The 22832-nt window shown below is 37.7% G+C and overlaps 1 protein-coding gene across 2 annotated transcripts; it reads right to left on the bottom strand.

Annotated features, from left to right (window-relative positions):
• Positions 1–24: 24 nt before the first annotated feature.
• LOC145628444 (uncharacterized) lies at positions 25–21097 on the bottom strand. 2 transcript variants are annotated; one of them, XM_081680738.1, is made up of 9 exons: positions 20659–20776; positions 19288–19398; positions 8452–9171; positions 7335–7430; positions 7162–7245; positions 2447–2681; positions 2189–2349; positions 740–1018; positions 25–632 (listed from the first exon to the last, which is right to left on the bottom strand). In XM_081680738.1, exons 2-9 carry the CDS (start codon positions 19291–19293, stop codon positions 603–605), a joined length of 1611 nt encoding a protein of 536 aa, XP_081536864.1. In that variant the 5' UTR covers positions 19294–19398; positions 20659–20776; the 3' UTR covers positions 25–602. The 2 variants fall into 2 exon arrangements, with proteins under 2 accessions (XP_081536864.1, XP_081536863.1); XM_081680737.1 differs by lacking the exon at positions 19288–19398 and having other exon boundaries at positions 20659–21097.
• Between the last annotated feature and the right edge of the window lie 1735 nt (positions 21098–22832).

The following is a 22832-nucleotide window of genomic DNA, read 5'->3' as shown; positions in this document are numbered from 1 at the left end:
ACGTCTTACAAAAAAGACTTGATCTATTATAATTACACTTTTTCTTATTATTGAATGAATTAATTCAAATCGAATGATACAAATTAATAAAGCAACTTGCGGACCAAAAAAAAAAAATCCTCTTAATGCAAGTACAACCATTACAATTATTACAATAATACCACGGGCAAAAACCTCATTTACATGGCCTGTAATCTTAGAACAATCTGTCTCACATGGCTCAAAATACAGCTGAGATTAATCTCAATAATCTAAGCAACAATCTCTAATCTACAACAATTTTCTATAATAGACCCTATTCAAAGCAGCACTGATTCTAGGAGCTTTAGCCTAGAATACTGCAATGCCTTTGCTACTTCTCAACTATGAACCGCCCCATCCCTTTTGTTTTTCAGATACATTGCAATCTCTGTGCTGAGATTCAGCAAAATTTCGAGGCCTATGAGGATGGATATTTTGTCTGTCTTCCCCAATACTGGACATAGGGCTACAGACTGTAATACAACTTACAAATGAATGTGCAAACTCTTGGACTCTTACACCAGGGCCTCTTCGTAGCCAAAGAAAGCTAGGTAGAGTAGTCACAAAACGCCACAGATTGCTCATTGATCCAGTGCAGTTTTGACACGAAGCTGCAAAGCAAGGGGGAAAAACATAAAGAATATTACAAGTTCGCATAAAAAATAATAGAAAATGTAACTTGGCATAGATGCTTTAAATTGTGTTATATATAATTTACCTTGACATCAAGGCAGGAATCATTTGCCATGTTTTTTATCGAACTATATACACCAGCATTACGTAGCTTGACAAGCCGACTATAAGCACCAGGGCTGCTAGGAAATGTTAGATTTACAACAGTCCAAACAGTCGCTGTGCGTAATCTGTTGTCATTGCTTTGCAAAAGCTTGATCAAAACGGATGGATCATCGCTACCAGCTGGTGGGAGGAGTTGCTGCAGAACTGCTTCTTTGTGGAATTCGTTTCCAGTTGCCACATTTGCAAGTACATACATTCCCTAGCAGGAGAATGCAAAATATGACATAAATAGCTAATCCAAAAAAAGCGGTTGGAGGAGGTAGTTTAAGGAAAAGTATATCAGTGCCAAAATAAACATAGGCTTTGTCAGACCACAACGATACTCTATGAACTTGGAATTTGATCCTTTTCACAAATTGTTAGTAAATATTCAGCAAGTTCTACCATGAGCAGCAACCACAGGGAAAGGACTCATACATAAGCAACATCTATGTATCAGAAAATGAAAGGATGCACCATTCTTACCAAAGTATATAAGTGGGTGAACATAAATATGCAAGCAAGCAAGCTAAAGTGAATTCATGCTATGCAATTTACCCAAGCTCCAAACTTGGAATTCAGAACCACAAAGCCCTTTCAGTGATTGCAGCAATTATCTACATTCATGCCAATCGGTACACAGCCCACTTTCTTTTACTTCAATCAACACAGTTTGTAGCAATTACTGTCTTTAAAGAAAGAGCAGTGCAACTGATACATAATTCTGAGATAATACACTGTAGTAATGTAGTCATCAACTGAATTACGCTAGGGTCTACTCCCTCCAACCCATAATATAGTACTTTTTCTTTTCGGGTGTCCCAAAATGGTGCACCTATTTGGATTCTTTCTTAATACATCACACTTTTTTGGACAAACTTACCCTCACAATTGACCTAACCTCTGAAAAATACCAAACTTTTATACAAAAAATTAAAAAATGTGCCACTATTTTGGGACACATTTTAACTCAAATGGAATTGACTGAATAACCGATGCTCTTCTCACTCTCCCTCCACTGGATCCACATTATCTCTCTCACAGTCTTACTATATATATATATATATATATATATATATATATATATATATATATATATATATATATATATATATATATATATATATATAACTGTAGTATGCAAAGAAATATGTACCAGAAAATCATTTGATGCAGTCTAAGGAATCTTGCTACTCCCTCCATTTTCCTTTAAATCCCATAAATAATGAGAAACGGGCACAATATATTGTGGGACGGAGGGAGTACTATTTTCTTAAGAAGGATAGCATTTTAAAAGGCGATTCATCCATCAGCCTAATAACATATCAAGAACAAGCAAGGAACATAAACCACATTTTGTTGATATCCTTAAGCAAGCAAGATATCTAACCTGAATGCAGACTTCGGGATTGGATGTGTTCCTCAGTAGTCTTACAATGGCATGTAATATGATAGCTTCTTCAGTGAATATATACTCAATAGAGTCAACACATCCATCAACAAGATTGCGAACAAAAGAGATGGCTTGCTCTTGGACAGACGACTCATGATCTGCATGCAAATATAATGTAGCAAATCATAATATGTAGATTTAACAATTATCTTACGCAAAAATTTTCTTCAATAATTAGTTAACAGCAATTATTACCACATATGAGACTCCACAATGTGGCAGGTGACAGCTCCAAAAATATTTCCCCTTTAAACTGTTTTTCGGCCAGGAAAATCAGGTTTTTCAGAGCCCGTACAGCATTTAACCTGACAGTAGAATCCATTGATGTTGACAGATGAACAAGTTGTTTGACACCTCCATATTGAAGAAAGATGGATTTACGCGTTGTGAATTCCACCACTACATTACATAAAGCACTGAGTGCTGCAATCTAAACAATAGAGAGAAAAAAATACATTGAGTCATGTAATAAGGAAGACTCCACCCAAAGTTAATCCATAAGCAACAAATAAAAATAAAACACCCCTGATAATTTAGTCTGACTTCTGTCAAAAACAGAAGGCACAATCAAAATCATTTCAGACCCCATTAAAAAATCAAATAAACGGATGATGCAAGGGGGCGTGTGGCATGTGCACAAGACATGTGCACCCAAGGACAAGGCATACAAACAACTAGTTTTGTCGTTTGAGGGTATGTCATCGTTGCCTTAAGACATGGTGATTAAGGATGAACGAGATGGTTCTGGGCATCATCCATGACTCCCAAGGCCCTTTGGGAACCCATGCAATTACTTGGAAGCATAATCTTGCCGAGTGAAAAAATGATGTACGGAAGCCAAATTTGAAGGCTATAATACACGAAATCAGAGCAATTTAGTAGTTGTCCGGACCCGGTGTCAGAAATTCACGGAATTTTACGGGATGCATCCTGAGGTCATATGATGTTGTTTGGACCCATATACAACCATAAGTCGGCTACATAAAGGCCCCGTGGAAGCTTATAACCAATACAAGTGGCGTGTACGGAAACTGGTAAATTGAATGCTTAAAGGCAAATTGGATGGTTTCACCCACCCAATTGGACTCCCATATGGTGTTAGGGTCTATAGGGTAGCTTCTCGGAAATTTTTGTTTCCGGGTAAAAAAAAGTCAAAATTTGGCAAAATTGAAGGCTATAATACACACTTTTTGGCCAATTTCAGAGGTTTTGGGACTCGGTGTCGAAAAGTCTCGCGATACCAGGGGATACATCCCAAGGTCATATAATGTCGTTTGGAACCATATATGATCATTATATGTTGCCATAAATGTCCGTGGTAGCCTCGAGTTTATGAAATCGGTGCAACTTGTAAACGGGTAAATTGACAATTTGAAGGTATATCGGATGGTTTTACCCACCCAAATGGACTCCTGGGGTGTATTAGGGTCCATGGGAAGCATCTCGGCAATTTTTATTTCCGGGTCTTAAAAAGTGAAAAATTGTCCAAAATTAAAGGCTATAAATACACGATTTCGGGTCATTTTTTGACATTTTTTATGAAAACTGAACTGAATACGTGGGGTGACTCCCGGGGTCATATAAGGTGGTTTGAAACCATAACACATCTATAAAGATGTCTATAAAGTACCAAGAATGAGTTATGTTTCTATTTTAAAATTTTGGAATATAATGATGTCACAAAAATTATATTGAAGTGATATTACTTGACAATAATGATGTCATAAAAGTAAATTATAATGTCATAAAAGTATATTGAAGTGATGTGAATTGATAATAATGATGTCATATAATAATGATGGATGTGATATTACTTAACAATAATGACGTGATGTGATTTGACAATAATAATGTCATATGAATCTAAGGATGTCATACAAGTATAATGATGTCATATTATGTAATTATATGCATAATGATGTGATGTCATAATATTATGGGATTTGATATTAGTGATGTGATGTGACTTCACACTATAGTTTGGAATTGGAAAATAACACAAGGTATAGATGATGTAACTATAGATAATCATACTACTATTCACATGTGTGTTGATTAATGTGTCGATTGATAGACTATAAATAGTAATAATACTTTTATGAAATCATCATACTAGTACTATTCATGTTTGTAATCTAAGTATTACATCTCATCTCATATTCCATCATCAATTACACACAAATTGTCCCTCAATCACCATGTCCTGGGGTCAATTGGCACATTCCCGGTATAAAACAACCTCGAAAAACGAGCAGTAAGGGTAATATGGGATGTACCAAAGTGTCAAAATTACATCCCCTACCATTCCAAACCTTTTTCCCATGTTCTTAGGCTTGTTCAACAACTTTTTCAGTTTTTCCAATTACCACCTTTTTTCCCGTGTTTTCCATTTTTGGGGCCCACAAAAAATATTTTTTTGGAAAAAAAAAAGTGTCAAAATGAAGATTAATACCCATTCTTGGGATTCCATAAAAAAAAAATTGGGTGTTATGATCAAATTTTCTCAAGTGATGAGAGAACATATTGTGGAAAGCTTGAAGTAATAAAAATGAGGGGAAAAAAAAAAATCGTGGGTCAAGATTCAATCCTGAACCTCCAGTCAACCTAGGTCCTAACCCAATAAGGTGTTGTACCATCATGGCAACTTAGATTTTTGATAAAATATAAGGAAAAAAAATGTAATAAAGAAAACCTTATATTAGTTAGGTTTATAAGTATGTAGTAGTTAACTCTGGTTGTTGTTTGGTGTTGTGTGAAAACTAAAATGGTAGAAAAACATATGGATTTACTTAATGAATGGATATTGGGTATATTTTATGGCAAATTACGTATGTAACCTTTGGTATCATGGTTCAATTTACCAAAATACCCTTCTAAGGGATGGATGTAGGGTGAAATTCCAATTTCCCTTCTAGAGGCCTTTTTTCGACTTTTTACCTGGCCAAACACTCGTTGGGAGTTTGGACGGTGTAGATCTCGTCGAAACACCCAATTTCAAAAAATAATTCACCCTGATCGGACACCCGGAGACATAGTTAAGCGTCCCTGAAGTTTAATGGTAATATCTCTCATATGCAAGTAGGCATTAACAACTTCCACTTACATATGTAAGTGAAAAAATGATTTTGAGTGTTAGCAATAGGCTGGAAACACTCTGTGTTAAGATACACACATAGCCATACTATACCCACTATATTTCATTTTCTCAAACCTTAAGCAAAGAGATACTGCCTAAACATCTAGGAAGATTATATGTATACCCACATTATTTATTAATGCTATAGTAGGTTTATCATGGTTCCAAATCAACTTACATGACCCCGGAAGAAACCCAACCCATTCACTTCAATATTGGAATATTTTTTCCAAAGTTAGCTACTCTTCAAGGCTAGGAAAGGAACGGGTTAAGGTGCTTCCCATAGACCCCACAACACCTTGGGAATCCATTTAGGCGGTTGGAACCACCTGTTTCGCCTTTAAACTACCAATTTAACCATATAACTTGTGCCTCCCTTCTTAACTCAAGGCAAACACGAGACTTTATATAACTGACTAGTGGTCATATATAGTTGCAAACATTATTATATGACATTAGGATGCATCCACTTAAACCCCAAGAGTTTTAGACACCAGGTCATGAAACCTTCAAAACAGGTCTGATTTTATGTATAGAATTAAAGGTTTTGGACTTCTTTTACCTATTGGGAACCAAAAAAGAAAGCAAGTCGTGGTGCTTTTCCCATGGACCCTAAAACTACAGGAGGCCATTTGCATGGTTGCCTGGTTGGAACCATCCATATAGCCTTTGAAGTGTCCACTCAAATTTAACGCACACGCCTCCGTAAATTACTTAAGGCCACTACATGTTTTTCTGTGACCAACTACTGGTCAAATATACTTCCAAACAATGTAATATGACCCTGAGAAGCATCCACTAAAATGCCGGTAGTTTTAACCCTCGGTCCCAAAATTTCCGAAAATTATCAAATTTTGAGTATATAATAGGCTTTAGGTTTTGGACAATTATTTAGTATAGTGGACACGGAAAGAAAACAAGCTGAGGTACTTCCCATGGGCCCCACAACATGTCGAGAGGCTATTTTTAATGGTTGGAACTTGGAACTATTTTTAATAGGTATTTTTTAAGATTAAGGTGTTGTGCCTTGGCCCCAAGGGTTATGGGCAGCTGCATCAACATTTAACATCCCCACACTAAGGCATTGAGCCTTGGCCAATCCCATACTTGGCATTTTTTAGCACCAAAGGGTGCAAATCTGCCCTCATCTAGAAAAACATGTGTTTTTAAGTCAATCTACCACTTACAATACTATGTCCGATATTTAAGTCATTTGCGATCCGTTCGTAGGAAATAGGAATTGTATAATAAGGCGGCCTTATCGACTACTGTAAGATGGCAATCAGACAACAGGCGCATGTGTCACCCTAAACCCTAATACCAATTTAAAAGGAAAAAAAAAAAGGATTAAAAAACACATATTTTCACATTAGAAACCACAATCTTTATCGAGAATGTACCACCCTAAAAAACAGTGTGAATAAATAAATTTACTATCAGATATTTAAACATGATCGACTATTTCTTATTCACTCCTATCCCATTCCCATTTCTCAAGCTACCACATGTAATCTAAACTTAGAGTATCTTTAACAAGCCATACATCTAGCTGGAACAGCTACCACAATGTCAAGGGGCCAAAAGAAGCTAATTTTTGTTAAGGAATAAAGATTACTTCATAATTCTTTCAAAAAAAAAAAAAAAAAAAAAAAAAAGATTACTTCATAATCAACACCAATGTAAGAGTCATATACAAGAAAGTTGTTAAGTAACATTGTTTGAACAGGATATTTAGCATATTACACAAAACATTGCAAAAAGGATAGAACAGTACCTGGACAGCAGTCGAAGCATCATTTAGAAGCTTTATCAACGGAATCACAATCAGATCATTCATGAACATACCTGCACTCAAATTCTGAAATAATGGAATATGAGATAATGCACTAAAGATGGCAAATATACAAACGCAATACAAACTTTCTTACAGATATCAAAAGTCCAAACCTTGACTGACCGAGAAACACTCCGCAAACACATGCAAGCTGCAATTCGTACTTCAGAGCAGTCATGATTTAATGCCTCAGCTACCAACTTGAGTACCTATATCAACAAGGTAAAAATTATGCATCATCAGTTTATTAACCGCATTTTTACTTTATCATGTTTAAGTACTCTGACAATACTATTTGACTATTCTGCTATAGATTTTGGGATGCCTCAATGACAGTACAAATAAATGCTTCAACCAATTAATTTCATTGCTTCACTATAAAGTATAAACTTTTGGTGATACCCCCTGCAATCTTTCTTATTAATTCATGAAAGTCCTACTTGGTGAGTCATTTTGTAGATATGCCACCCTATATCAGTAATTGCTCAATCAAACAATAGTAATTTTCCAGGTAAATCTTGGAAGTTAGTATCCCCAGCTGCTCTTCTAGAGATTCATAAATTAAAGGGAAAATGAAAGTTTGAATTATATAGGAAAAAAGATGTATAGATCATAGGAAATGATTAATGATCATTTAAAAGAGAGGTATATTATATATGAAAGTAGGAAATTTGATGATTGAGGAATGCAAATACATATGAAATTGTTAATATTCAGTTTATTCTACTCATATATAATAAACAGTTTATAAGGTCACACTCACAAACAAGAGGAACACATTAATAACTCTACTCTGTTTTCAAATGACTTTAACACTTTCCTTACTGGTTTGTTTCTAAAAGTTCTTAACAGTATCACTTTATTTCATATTTAGAATCTTCCTTCACTACATCACCCCTCTTACCTGCAATATATTCATTTTCCATTCACTCTTTATTACTTTATCAGTTTATCCGCCTTTTTCCCCCCACTCTTACCAATTTTCTTAAAATGTGTGCACATAGTAAATGTTATGATCAGATTGAAACTAAGGTAGTATTACTATTGTCAAACACCATGCTTAAAAAAAGGTGACCAAACCCTCTCAAACAATAGTGACATGAATTGGAAAAAGATACAATATCAAATAAATAAATATATAAAAAAAAAATAGCTGGTTGGCTGATCCACATAAAGACACATCATTACAACTAAGTTTCAAACATGGAGAAACTAATATATGATACAAACCTCAAGTGATATAAGATTTGCCCTGCAGACTTCCAACTTTGAGCATACATCAGCAAGAGCCAAGAATATCCCTTGTAAACGTTTAGCTGGTAATGAGTCTTTCATTAGGTGCTTGCTCATTTTATCAATAACATCTGCTTCAAAAGCTAGTTTTTGTAGGTCCTCTTTTCCAGCAATCAAACTGGACAAAGCGAATGGAGCGTCATCTCCAACTTGACCAGGATCATCAAGAAGCTCAATCAGTATATGTATCAGCTTTGATCTGAGCCCAGCATCTTGTAGATGACATGGTGAAGTGTTCCACAAAGCAATCAAGCACATGGAGGCCAGAAGCCTTGTCCGGGGATACTTATCCTTCGTCAGTTCACATACAACCCTAAAAGCTCTTCCATCATTGGCTTCAGCAAACTCTGAACTAACATCAGGATTGTTCCTACTAACAGCAGCTAGAGCCTCCAAACTAGCATCTCTCTGGCTAAGGGAACCTCGCAGAAGGTTTAAAAGCTTCTTTAAGATGCCAGCCTCATACAACACTTTCTGCTCTGCTATAATCTGACAAGAATGCGTAATAATAGTAGCACCAAGTCCTGTAATATTCTCGCTTTCACTATCTAATAGCGAAATAAGGAAGCACATGTTTTCCTTTAAAAGAAAATCATACTTGGGGGCTAACTTTGACTGGTATATTATTTTTAGTGATCTAGCAGCAGCATCCACAACCTGCATAGCATTAAGGTTTCAAAATCACCAAGAAGAAAGATATTTCTTGATTATACTGCAAAAGATAGATAAATGCATACATAAAAGCAACCGCATGTGAAGTGAAATAACTATTTGATCCTGTATATGCATCAATAACTTAGATTTTCAGAAACACACACACACAAAAGGCAAACCGATTGATCAAAAAGCTTCACAAGACTTGGTATATGAGGTCGATTCTTCTTTAAACACTTCGTGTTCAGTGACCACAATTACATTATAGGGAAATTATCACTGGTACACCTCATTCAATTTTCATTATCAGCGGTACACTTAATTACTACAGTAAATAAACCGTTAATCACACGTTTAGTTAGGGTTAATGACAGGAATTTTACTTAGACTTGACTTGACTAAAATGCCCCCTCAATCATTAACTCTCCCTCCAAGCCCAACTAGCATAATTTACTCCAAATTTTCCATCGTTCATCTCCTTCTCTCTTTCCCCTGTTCTTATTCTGTATCAAACCCTAATTCTCGCGCTTCTGAAGCAAAATTCTGGTAGCCTCAGACCGGCCTGCTTTGTGGATTGTAAAAGGTTAGCGATTATTTTTTGTTGTAATTTTTGAATTTTTTGCATTACATTGCTAGGTTTTAGATGAAGTTTGTACTTTCTTGTGAGTGGTTGAATTATGTTGACTGGTTGAATTATGCTCTAATGTTGGTTAATTTAGCCTTGATTTATGTTCGACTGAATATGTATGCTTGCTTAATTTTGTACTCTCTGACTTACTTTATTGAAAATTGCTGAATTTGGGTTTGCATGCTATAGTGTTAGTGATTGTATGCTTAATCTAGGTTTAAATATGTATTATTGAGTTTGTGATTACTGTTGTTGTTAAATCATGGTAGTTTAATTTACTTTGCAGAATGGATGACAAGGTTACACTGAGATTTAAATATAAGCAACATAATGTTGATATTGATTCGGACTGTGATACTTGCAACTAAATGGACTTAATGACGAAATTTGAAGATATTTTACTAAAAAAGGGAGTACTGATTTAAAACCCTATATTTGCTTATGCATATAGAGGCAAACATTGGCCAATAGATGATGATGGTGATCTGTATAGGATGTTTAGGACATTCCCTGATGCTAAGATGTATGAGATTTTGGTTGGGACTTCTTTAAATTCAACCTTTATGAATGATATAGTATCTGAGTTTAGGAGGAACAAATTAGCTACTGAACTAGCTAGCCAAGGTGTACATGAAGAACCAGAATCCCCAACCCTAAACCAACCATCCCTACCATTGATTGTGAGTGAGAATTAATAGCCATCTGTGGAAAATACCACTCCTTCTAAGAAAGGGAATGAGAACACCAAACTAAAGACTAGGAGGTGATTGAGATTGAGATTGAAATACTCTGATTATGCTACTGCCACTGCTAGTGTGGTTAATCCTAGTAGCCCTCCATTACATGAGATTTTTGGGACTGAATTTAATCATGACCCAAACACTACCTTTGCTGATATACAAGATGAGTTTGAAGAGAATCATGGTCAGCAATCTAGTAAAGAATACACTAAGGGTACGAAGGAGTTTGAGAAATACAGTGAAAAGGCTCGGGATAAGGGAAAGGCTGGTTGTGGAGGTAGGAAGGGTTGGGAAGGGTAAGGGCAAGGCTGGTTCTGGTGGTGGGAAGGGTAAGGGTAAGGACAAGTCCAAACAATTGGAGGCGGTTGGGTCTGGGAGTGAGAAGTTACCTCCAATTTCACCACACACTGTCTTCAAAACACTACTTGTGAGAAGAAGTCCTAGGTTTTCACACCACTCCCCTTCCCAGATCAAGTCCAAACAACCAACCATCATATATTATTATTGACCCTAACCTATTTACTAGAAAAATTCCTAAGAGTACTCAAATCAGGAAGGGTATATGGAGTGGTCAAAAAGGGAACTCATAAAGCTAGGGGAGAGTAGTGCACCTAATGCTAGGAGGGTTACATATGGTTTGGGTGGTGCTGGTGGTGATCCTGATGGTTCTAGTGATGATTCTTCTATTGGTGATGATTCTTCTGATGGGGATTTTAGATAGAGAAGTAATCCCTGATAGTGATGTACTGAGGATGAGTTGCATGATTTAAGCATTGTTCCCCACATAGAAGACAACTAGAAACCTACCTTTTGGTCAGCTTTCATTAATGATTCTTATGATGATAATTATATGGATAAGCTTTATAAGCATAAGGAGATGTATGAAGAAATCAAATTTGGGAAGATAATGCTTAGACCATGGATGATATTTATTGACAAGGCCCATTTGAGAGAGACCGTGAAGATTATGCAAGTTTAGGAAGGCTTTGCAGTTGTTGTGGTGTTGGCACAATGCTGTGAGTGGAGGATGCATGCTAGTAGGCTGCAAAATGATAAGACTTGGGCTATAAAAAAGATTTGGCTAAATGTGCATAACTGCAGGGAGTTAGAAATGCATAACCCAATTTGTATAGTTAAACGGGCTGCTCCAAAGGTAATGGAAGACATAAGGGCAAATCCAGACATTTCAGGAAAGGCCCTTAGCTACTATTTCAGGCATTTACTTTGAAGCAAGCCAACTAGTATAGGTTGAAGAGATATGTTGTTCATGAATTATTTGGAGGACATGATGAGCCATACAACCATTTACCTAGATAAACTAAAGTTATAATGAGCATCAGGTTCTAAGGCTTTTGTGGCATGGCAAGAAAAGCATTCCTAAGGGTTAACTTATTCGGCAGCATATTCATATTCATCTCATTTGCTGGACAATGGCAAGGCTTTCTAACAGTAGGCCATTGGTTGGAGTTGATGGTGCTCATTTAAAGGGAAATTATGGTGGAATTTTACTATCTGTCATTGCCTTGGATGGTAACAATGAGATACACACGGTTGCATATGCAATTGTAACACAAAGACAGTGGGAGTTATTTTTTCTAGCACATCCACAACATAGTCAAAGATTCAGGGAGGAAAGACTGGTGTGTATATATTTCCTTTTTTTCATTTCTGGATTGCTATATTTAATTGCATCTCCATGGCATACATTGCTAAATGTGATTGTTGTAGGGTGTTGATGTTGCATTGAAAATTGTTTGGCCGGAAGTTAAGAGAAGATCGGAAGCTAAGAGAAGGTATTGTTGTAGACACTTGAGTAGAAATTACAAGAAAGCTTTCCCAAGTCCACTAATGTACACATCTTTGTCCAAAGAGCTTGCAATGCTAACTAACAAATTCACATTCACAAAGTCAATTGAGAGACTTAAAAAGGAAATTGGGGAGGATGTCATGAAATGGTTTCCAGATTTAGGCTATTAATCTAAGTGGAGTAAGCACAAATTTGATCCAATGTGTGCAATGACTCAAACTTGGAGGTGACAAATGCAAGCTAGTATTGACTTTACTAAAAGGTAATGATCAAGCTAAATTGCATTTCACACTATTTTTGAATGATTACATTACTAATTTGATTGTTATGTTATGATAGGTATAAGGAGAGTGTGCATGGTCAGGATAGCTTCAAGGCATGAGGCTACAATGGCCTTGAATGATGATGAACTCTGCCCGAAGATAGCAAGAGCGGTCAGAGAGATCAGCATAGCCACTACAACCTATACCTATAGAGCTTTCCAGTCAAGCCCAGGGAATATAAGGGTAAATCACAATTCCCTCTTAGCCTAAACAGTAACATTTGCTCATGTGAAGCTTAGCAATTGTCAAACATGCTATAAGGGCAATGACTCATGCAAAAGTTGACCCCCTTCCCAAACTTGCACCTTGTCCTCGAGGTGGAAAGAGGGAAATCTGCAATTTATCTCATTAAAATGCTTTCAAGTGGACTCGAATTCTTACGGCCCTTTCCATTTGATCAGGCTTGCTAGCACTTACTCTTGTTCAACTTCAAGCGCCAAATCTGAAGTGAGCTGAGTAGGAAGCTGCGTGGGATGGTGTCCTGTTCCTACGGCTTTTTTGAGCTAGCAGATGTGGAATACAGGAGGTAACCGCAGCCCGTAAGCCACCTTCCCAATCCTTTGCAGCACTGAGTAGGGCCCATAAAACCTTGAAGATAGCTTCTCATTCTTTCTCCTTGTCGGGCTGTTGCCTGACGGTAACTCCCCTACCTGAAATTGTCCATCTCTTCTACTCTTATCCTCATACTGCTTCATATAACATTGAGCTTGAACCAAGTGAAATTTAATTCATCCAAGATGGCATCTCTCTCCAGCAATTGATCTTCTAAGGCAGACACAGTTCTGCTTCCAGGAATGAACCGCACTAAATAAAGCGGGGTCACTGCCATACGGGTGTACAATTTGTGGCAGTGTGGAATGCTGTATTGTACTAATATTCAGCCCATGGCAACCACGATGTCAAACTCTTAGGCTTCCCATTCACAAAGCAACGAAGGTATGATTCCACTCCCTTGTTGAGTACCGTGCTTCTTCGCAAGTGTATGCCCCGGAGTTTAAACAATTAGGACCAAAATACACCGAGAAAAACTGTCTCGATCCAAAACTATGGATGAAGGTATACCATGGAGCCACACTATCTCTTTCATGAAGCATTGAGCAAAACCCTAAGCTATGTAAGGATGTTTTAAGGGAATGAAGTATCCATACTTTGTGAGGCGGTCAACCACCACTAAAATCGAATCCCACCCCCCGGACTTGGGTAATCCTTCGGCGAAATCCAAGGATATGTCTTCCCACATCTTATTCGGAATAGGCAAGAGCTGAAGCAACCCCAAGGGAGAGAGAGTTGAAGCCTTATTGTGCTGACATACATGACATTGCTTGACATAATGTGCTACGTCTTTCCTCACGCCTAACCAGTACAAGTGGTTGATGCGTTTTCAAATCTCTAGCATGATCCCCTAATGGTGAATCGTGGTATTCCTTAAGTAAACGAGCAGTGAGCTTAGATTTGTTAGATTTGTTAGGGATGACTACCCTGCCCTTGTACTTCAACACACCATTTTCCAAGGAGAACCATTTAGGAACTGAGTCCCCCTTGATGAACCGAGAAATCAGCTTTTGTAACCCCATATCCTTATCAATGTAAGACTTTGACAAAGTCCCAACTGACTCCACATGCTGTAACGAAGGTCGCACATTCCACCTCCGGTGGTTGTTGTCGAAACAAGGCATCGGCCACCTTATTAGTAGGGCCCGGCTTGTAGTGTATGTCAAAAGTATAGCCTAGCAGTTTGCTAACCCAAACCCATTTCTGATACGCGAGCCCAACCCCTCTTTGTTCCAGCAAGTACCTCGAGCTCTTCTGGTATTGCCTACTTAATAAATAGTGCCTCCACTTTTTTATTGCAAATATGATTGCCATAAAATCCTTCTCGTATATTAGTTTTGCTCTAGCTCGTATTCCTAAGACCTTGCTGAAGTAAGCTATGGGATGAATTCCCTGTAATAATACTGCCCCTAGCCTATATCCTGAAGCGTCAGTCTCAATAACAAAAGCAGTGAGAAATTAGGCATGGCCAGGTTTGGTGCCCTAGACATTGCCATTTTAAAAGCTACAAAATACAGACATTTTTAAAGCAGTCCACCCCCAACATTCCTTTTCTTCGCATATTCTTGAATAAATTTCTTGTAATACCCATTTAGGCCTAAGAATCCTCAGAGTTCCTTGGGGTCAGGCCAATTGATCATCGCCTGTACTTTTGAGGCATCCACTTCCACCCCTAATCCTGAAATGACATGCCCTAGATAGGCCACTCGTTCCTTCCTAATTTCACACTTCTTCATATAAGCATATAACCGATGGGATGCTAACGTCACTAAGACCTGCCCTAAGTGAGTGTAGTGCTCTTGCATAGACTCACTATAAATGAGTATATAATAAATAAAATAAAAAAATAAAAATAAAACCAAGACAAATTTTCGAAGAAAAGACCTGAATACCTCGTTCATTAAAGATTGGAAAGTCGCAGGGGCGTTTGTAAGCCCGAAGGGCATTACGAGGAACTCGTAGTGTCCTTCGTGGGTACGAATGCCCTTTTGACACATCCTCTTCCTTGACCCGAATCTGATGATAGCCTGATTTGAAGTACAACTTCGTGAACACTCGAGCACCGTGGAGCTCATCTAGCAACTCCTCGATTATCGGAAATGGAAATTCGCCTTCCTTGTTTAGTGCCCCATAAACAATACAAAACCTCCACGAGCCGTCCTTTTTCTTGACTAAGAGGACCTGGATGGAGTAGGCACTTGTAGAAGCCTGAATAATCCCAGCTTGTAGCATGTCCTGCACCAATCGTTCGATCTCGGTATGGCCAGACACTTACCGAATTAGTCCCATTTTTAAGGTGTATGGCATGTTCAATCTCCCTATGAGGTAGGCCAACTGATAGTGAGAGATCTGAGTGCAACTGGAATGTGGGATGCTTCCCCCTTCTGACCTAACAACACACCATGCCCTTCTCTATGTAAGGTCTTCACCATCGCCTTGAGGGATATGTCGGTTCTCTGCGACAGTGGGTCCCCCTTCAATGTCACCATGTCTCCTCCAACCTAAATTTTAAGGTCTGAGTCTTCCAATTTGAGGCTATAGTACCCAATTTTTCAAGCCATTGGGTGCCTAGGATTACATCAAAGTTTCCCAAAGGAAGGATGAGAAAATCCTGAATAATCGAAATCCCTTGAAGCTCCAATAGCACCCCCTTACTCTCCCTGAACCGTTTTTCCGGTTCCCAAAGTAACCTCAAAGCTTTTCAAATCAATGATCGGCACCAGCAATTGATGCGCAACCGATGCAGAAACGAAATTATGGGTAGCTCCTAGGTCCACCATCACTATCACCTTGCCTCCATTGATGATCATGATTCTTTCCATTCACATGGTTTTCGAGCTAGTTATGCCCATTACGGAGCTTAGTGACACTTCTGGGTTTGGGTCAAGAGGTAAGGTTACAGGTGGTGTTAGTTCACTCATCTCGAAGGCCGCGAATCCAACGGATTCTTCGCTAACCTCCTTGTCGTCATCCACAGTAGCACACTTAACTCACGGCGGCGATAACGGTGCTCAAGATTCCACTTCTCGTCACACCAGAAACACAATCCTTCTTCCCGCTTTTGCTGAAATTCCTTCTCCGTCAACCTCCTAATTCCGCCAGTGTTCTTTTTTGGGTGTTAGGTGGTGCGGTTTAGGTATGGCTGGTTGGTGGTAGTGTTTAAGGTCGTGTTTTGGTTGTAGTGTTTAGCTGGTCGAAAATTCGGGTTAGAGGGTCTCTACGTGGGTAAGCTACATGGTTTGGGCCTTGGGCTTAGCCGCAACTTCTCTTCAATTCGCATGGCCTAATCCAAGGTTATCAGGTCTAGGATCCGAACCTCAACCCGGATATTTTCCTGCAATCCATTGATATATTTCCCCTTTGCAATCTCCTCATGTACACCCTCAATCGGAGCAAGTAGCTCAATGAAGCGACACCGGTAGTCAGCCACCGTGTTGGGGTCTGATGCGCGAGCCAGTGCTCGTGAAGCATACCGATCGATGTGGTACTGAATTGACGGAGAAGCGACATTTTCATTGCCTCCCACGTTCGCAAAGGATGACGTCGGTGCTCCCATCGAAAACAGAGCATTGCTTCACCATCAAGCGCGACGATGGCGGCCTTCAGTTAGTCTTCCTTAGTGAGCCAATAGAAATGGAAGATCCATTCAGCAGGATCCACCCATCAGGATTTGTGCCATCAAAGAGGAGCAAATCGAGCTTGCGCAACTTCCCCAAAAATTGTCGTCTTTATAATCTAACTGAGGTTGCAACGCGAATGGATTGTCCGACTGGTATTGCGGTACGTTCACCATGGATAGACGCAGCTCCCAACGTAGCTTCTCGTTTTGGTCACTGAAATCAGTTTTAAGGCTGCTATGGCGGACAATGGTCCGTTCTATGGCGGCTGTGATTTCGAGAGAAACCCGATTAATCATACCAGGAACCTCTTGCTATGATTCAAGCAGGCCATCTCCGTCTCCAACTCCGATCATCACTGCTGTGATACCAATTGCTAGGAACTGAGATCAAAACAGAGTAAAACACACAAGTACAAAAAAGGGAAATAGCAGCTAACAATATGATGTATTGATAATCAGTGCAAACAATACAACTCCCCTTCTTTCGAGAGGAAGGAATCTCTCCTAAAACTTCTATCTATAATTTTTTGGATAATCATCTCCTATTACAAATCCCCTATTTATAATCCGTTACTAGCAACTTCTACACCTAAGAAGAAATAACAAACTATTCCCTAAATTACCACATTACCCCAAACCCCACTAACAAACTCATAACAGAATTCTTTTTCGCCTTCCTGTGAGCATAAGTGATTATGAGCATAAGTGATTATGGGCCCAGGCTGACTCCTTGCAGGACCAACCTAGCAAAAGGAAAAGAGAAGAAAGAGAGGACTAGCGAGGCAAAAGGTCAAAAGGTCAAGAACTGTGAGATGCTCAAGCTGTGCTTGTTTTGGACATAACAAAAAAAAAAAAAAAAAAAATTGCAAAGGAGGGCTGACTGGAAAAGAGCTAAGGGCTGGAGAAGCAATTGTGATACAAAACCCAAGAGTGTGATATCAGACAAACGCTGCAAAAGAAGCAAGAGCAAAATCAAAAGGAGAAGGGCATGGTGTAACAAGCTCAAAGGCTCACAACTGTCAAGTCTATTTTAGTCTATTGTGTGAAAAAAGGATGTAATTCTATTTTAGTCTATTTTGAAGTATATAAACCAAAGTTTAGTGCTGTTTGATCACACAATTGGTTAAGATTTTTTTGAGAAACAAGTGTACTTGTTGGGAACTTAGTACAAGTTTTTCATTATGTTTGTCTTACTTCTGATTTAACCTTCTGAAACAATATGTTAGGGTTGTAGTGATTTTGCTATAACAGTTAATATATGTCTTTTCTCTATATCACTTCATTTTCCCTAATTTAACTACTTTATTCTTGTTAGTGCACCATTAAGTGTTAATAATTAAAGTAACAGGAAAGTATAACATAAATCAAACACTTTTATTATTATCAATTCAATTAACATCTCACAACTAAGTTCTCATTGCAACTCACACACCCATTCTTGAACTGCATCTATTTTAGACCAAATACATAACAGCAATCTTAAAAGCCATATGAACAAAATCAGCAAAGTCATTTGTCTTCTTCATGAACTTAGTGAATTCTGCCTTTAATAGTTGACCATATGCTGATTGTGACATGTGACATGACACCGAGTCTGCCACCAACATCCCTTACAATATAGCCTGCACATGTAAAGTTGTAATAGGGCCTTCTAGGATTAGCCGTTGAGTTTGAGAACCTGATATCTGCAGATCTTGGAGGATTACAGTTGCAGGTAATGGTTTTAACCCACACATTAGTTATATTTTTTATTGCTTGAAATAGATCTTGTGCTAGAAGAGGAAGTCATTGCACATTTGAACTTAAAAGTGAGAAAGCAAAAAAAACAAAAGAGAAAGATTGTAAAAGAAAGTATGGAGAAGAGCATGTATTTATAAGGGTTAATGATGTGGGAATTGATTTATTTTTTTTCAAAAATAAGGAGGGAAATGTTGGAGGGAAAGGTTGGAGGGAGATTAAATGGGAGGGCATTGAGGTCTTTTCCTCTTTTTTTCAACTAACACGTTTTAGATTAACTACCTAAACGTTTTAGTTACTGTAGTAATTAGGTGCTAATTATGAGTGTATCGCTGATAATGAAAATTAATGAGGTGTACCAAAGATAAAAGCCAAAAGCTGGAGTGTACGAGTGATAATTTCCCTACATTATATAATCGACAAATATATGCATATTGTATACAAGTAAACCAACTTAAGATATTAGGTTTAATTATCAAATGTCACCTTGCTACCCCAGAGTGAAATTACAGTCCACACAGTGGCAGGACTGGACATTAATAGATCTAATACTGGTGTTTGTTGCATCACTGTAAAGGGCCTAAACTGCTAAAGGTATATTGGAAAAGCTCGCAGAAATCAATCACAACGTATGTACATCTTTGATAACAACTGAAGGCTTCAAATTGTATCACACTAGGTGGGTACTAACAAACTATACAAACAAAACCTACCTTCATTATTTATAAGCCAACACACTATTGCAAAGTTGCATCCAGTTGAGACTCAGAAATGATCTTTGGGTGGGAAACCGCTTTCGCTAGTACAATGCACATTAATTGGGACTGCAAGAGCATCATTTCACACATATTGAACATCTTAGTTTTAGCAAATAGATAAAAACCATAATTTTTGCTAAATAACATCCATACAAAATCCTTTAGTTTGTTTTTATTGGTCAGCATAAGAACAGTGACATGGATATACCCAATATAAGCAGCTTATATCTATCACTAATAAACACAATTCTCTCCTACACTGGCATCACAGCCTTTTATACATAAAATTATTCAGATCGTCTTAAATTAGCAATTTTTCTTCAAACTGCTCCCCTATTCGACACAATAGAACAAGCTCACAAACCCTAAACCCTTCATCAATTGAATTAAATACAGAACTTTTAAGCATTTACTCAGTTGCTCTAGAAATTCCTTATGGCCGACACAAATTCTGAATAATTCATAATTTCTTACAATCACCTCATAAATCAACTCCCCGTTTCAAAATTCCCCTCATACACCCAATTAACCTCAAAACCCAATTAAATTTTCAGAAAGAGCTTATTCAACAAATCAAATAAGAGCTACAATTCTAGAATTCTGAACTCCAGAATTAACACACACATGGTTCTATGACTTCTATCTAACCTCTACAAATTTACAGTTCCAAGATCAATATCAAACCTCACAATACCAAATCAATCACTGCTTTCCTAGTTCCTTTCACATCCGCCCTCTAACTTATAAACCTCAAAACCAAATTAACTTCACATTCCAGTCATCCTTCAATTCAAGCTTGAACTAAAAATCAACAACCCTAACTCAACTAGGTAAATAATAATGAACTCATTTCAGTTCTCCTCAACTTTCTAATAAATCAAACAATCAAATCAAACCTTATACAACCGCATTAAATCAGTTTGTCACACATCAAATTTCACATGATTCCATTAGCTCAATTCTCATAATACAACCTTCCATTAAACCGAAATCCAGCAGAAACTCCCAAAATTATAACTCTTATACGACAAATTACACAACATTTCAGTACCAAGCTTCAATTCAACCCAAACTCCGACTAAATTATACATTCAAATACAAAATTAATCAAAACAATAGCCTATCCTATCATCAAAATTATCAATAATTTCAACATCAACATCACCTAATCAATTTACATTCCTCCTCACACAGCTATAACCAACTCAATTTTCACAATTCACCATTTCATCAAATCAAAATTTGACCTAAAATTCAAAATTTTCAACTTTTCAATTCACAAACACAAGCGCGCGCGAACACAATTCAATTCCAAAATCAAATTACCTTAACGTCGGAATGAGAAACAAGACCTAAGAGGAGAGAGAAAGCGCCAGCATCGAGCACAGCCTTAACACCAGCATCAACACCACAAGCGAAGCTTCCGATAACTGCCGAAGCTTGAACGATGACAGAAGAATCACTGGAGGAGAGAGAATTCACTACAGCAGGTACTACGACACCGGATTTCACGTAGGTTAGCTTCTTCGTGCGATTTCCGATGATCTGATTCTTCAATTCTCGAAGTGCTTTGAACTTTGTCTGATTTTCCGGCGATGATAGTCGGAGAATAAGGTCCTCCGGGCGGTTGTTTGTCGCTGATGTAGGCATTGCCTCCGCCGGCGGCGGGGTGTCACGTACAGCACGGAGGACAGAGAAATTGTGGGAGGAAAGAGAAGAGAAAAAAAGGTGTGTTTCTTCTTGATTTTTGCCTTTTGGTTTTTGATTTTTGTTTTTTTTTTTTTTTTTTTTTTTTGGTGGCTTTACTAGTCTAATTTTTTTTTTTTTTTTTTTTTTTTTTTTTTTTTTTTTTTTTATTATTATTGAAAATCCATATGAGTTTGTTAGTGAAAAAATATGGGACATGGGAGCAATCAATTTGGCTCATAAGATGTGATAAAGTTTTACTCTTGAGATTAATAGCGGAAATTCTTTGGCGGAATTGGACTATGGGAGCAATAGTTTTCGAAATTTTGATAGAGTTGATCGGTAATGATTCGATTTTATAATGTGTGATTATGGGCACCTCAAGCTTTTAGATATCAAAATAAACAAACAAAAAATTTAAAGTTAAAACTTGATTTGGGGATTCTAATCTCCAAAAGTTGTGTATAATGGTTTAAGCTAATGTCATAAATTAAAACTTGTATCTATTATTATGTTATGTTTAGATTACTTCGAGAAATGAAGGTAACAAAATTGCCGACATAGACCATTAGCAAAGAAGTAGTAATCTCAAAATCATCGAAAACATTGTTAACTTGAGATTTTGCTCGAGAACTTGAACAAACATTCTTTTGTATTTTCATTCATGTAGATATAGGACATCACATACTTACAGCATTGAAATACGAGATACCACAAACTCGACCTCAAACCTATGACGGCAACATCGTTCTTTATTGCTCCCGACGTTGATGGGAACTGAGTGTGAGTTAGGGGATTTTGTTCAATTCTTGCAGGTACATGTATGGAGCTCCATGCCTAAGAACATTGGGAAAAAATTGGTACACGGTAGTCTCGATTATTTATTAATAGAGTTGTGTAGCAAAGGGGAACTTGTGACATGGAATCTTGATGCGACTACAATCGATTGTGGGAACAAGCAAGAAGTATGCAGCTTCATTGCTGCATTTGTTGTTGCGGTGTCGTAGAAAGGCCCTAACACATTCCCTATGAGCATAGTAGTCCCTAGGTTGTTGAGGTACACCAGCCAACCAACTAACCTTGAGTTGCTTACCCTCCCTTATGAAGCTTTACATTTAATTTTAACTTATATATATTTCCAATGAACACCCAATTGAAAGTAACAAAATACTAACACAAAACTTGTTGGAACCTAATAAATGGGATTAAGCTTAGTGTTGACAGTGTTTATTTATGAATATATATATTATATATATTGTTTAAGGTAGAAATTTGAAAACTAAGAACAGGTATGTAAAACAAAGTGAAGTCCCTTAAAAAAAAGGACAAGCTTAGGGGAACGGACATGGATAGGTATTGAATACTTTCATTGCTTTGAGCATTTTAAGGGTTTAGGGATTATTATAAAATGAGAATGGAGCAAAGTGATTGGGTGGCAAGGAAGAGTTGTTTGTCTCAAGTAGCATCCTATATCATCTTAAGATGCTTTGTCTTACATCTTGCCTAGATCCTAAGATCAACCGTACCAAGACACTATCCTTTATTGTCATAAATAAGATTTTACAAAGATGAGGTGTTAATGTGTTATGCCTTGTCTACGTGCTTATTATCCCAAGTGATCACGCCAAGGGATGTAGCGTTTTCACTTAATATACACCTCCTACCTTCTAGTAGCTGGTGTGAAGATAACTAACTAATATCCCAAAAGATTTATTAATTCTTGTAACACACTTTCTTTATCTCAACATCCACCTGTCCACCATGGTATAATGCCATGGGGAATCAAGTAGGCCAAGTTTCAATGAAGAAGATCA

Source organism: Chenopodium album, chromosome 4, assembly GCF_948465745.1.
Source record: "Chenopodium album chromosome 4, dcCheAlbu1.1, whole genome shotgun sequence".
In the NCBI taxonomy this organism is placed as follows: Eukaryota; Viridiplantae; Streptophyta; class Magnoliopsida; order Caryophyllales; family Amaranthaceae; genus Chenopodium; species Chenopodium album.
The sequence above is the reverse complement of the archived record's forward strand: the minus strand, read 5'-3'. Positions and strand labels throughout refer to the sequence as shown.

Excerpts from the sequence above, each read along its gene's own strand:
- LOC145628444 (XM_081680737.1), bottom strand. The coding sequence starts at position 20,982 with ATGCCTACATCAGCGACAAACAACCGCCCGGAGGACCTTATTCTCCGA. Across the intron at positions 9,172-20,658 it reads TTTCTCATTCCGACGTTAAG|GTTGTGGATGCTGCTGCTAG; the intron begins GTAATTTGATTT and ends AATGCTATGCAG. Across the intron at positions 633-739 it reads ATTCCTGCCTTGATGTCAAG|CTTCGTGTCAAAACTGCACT; the intron begins GTAAATTATATA and ends CTTGCTTTGCAG.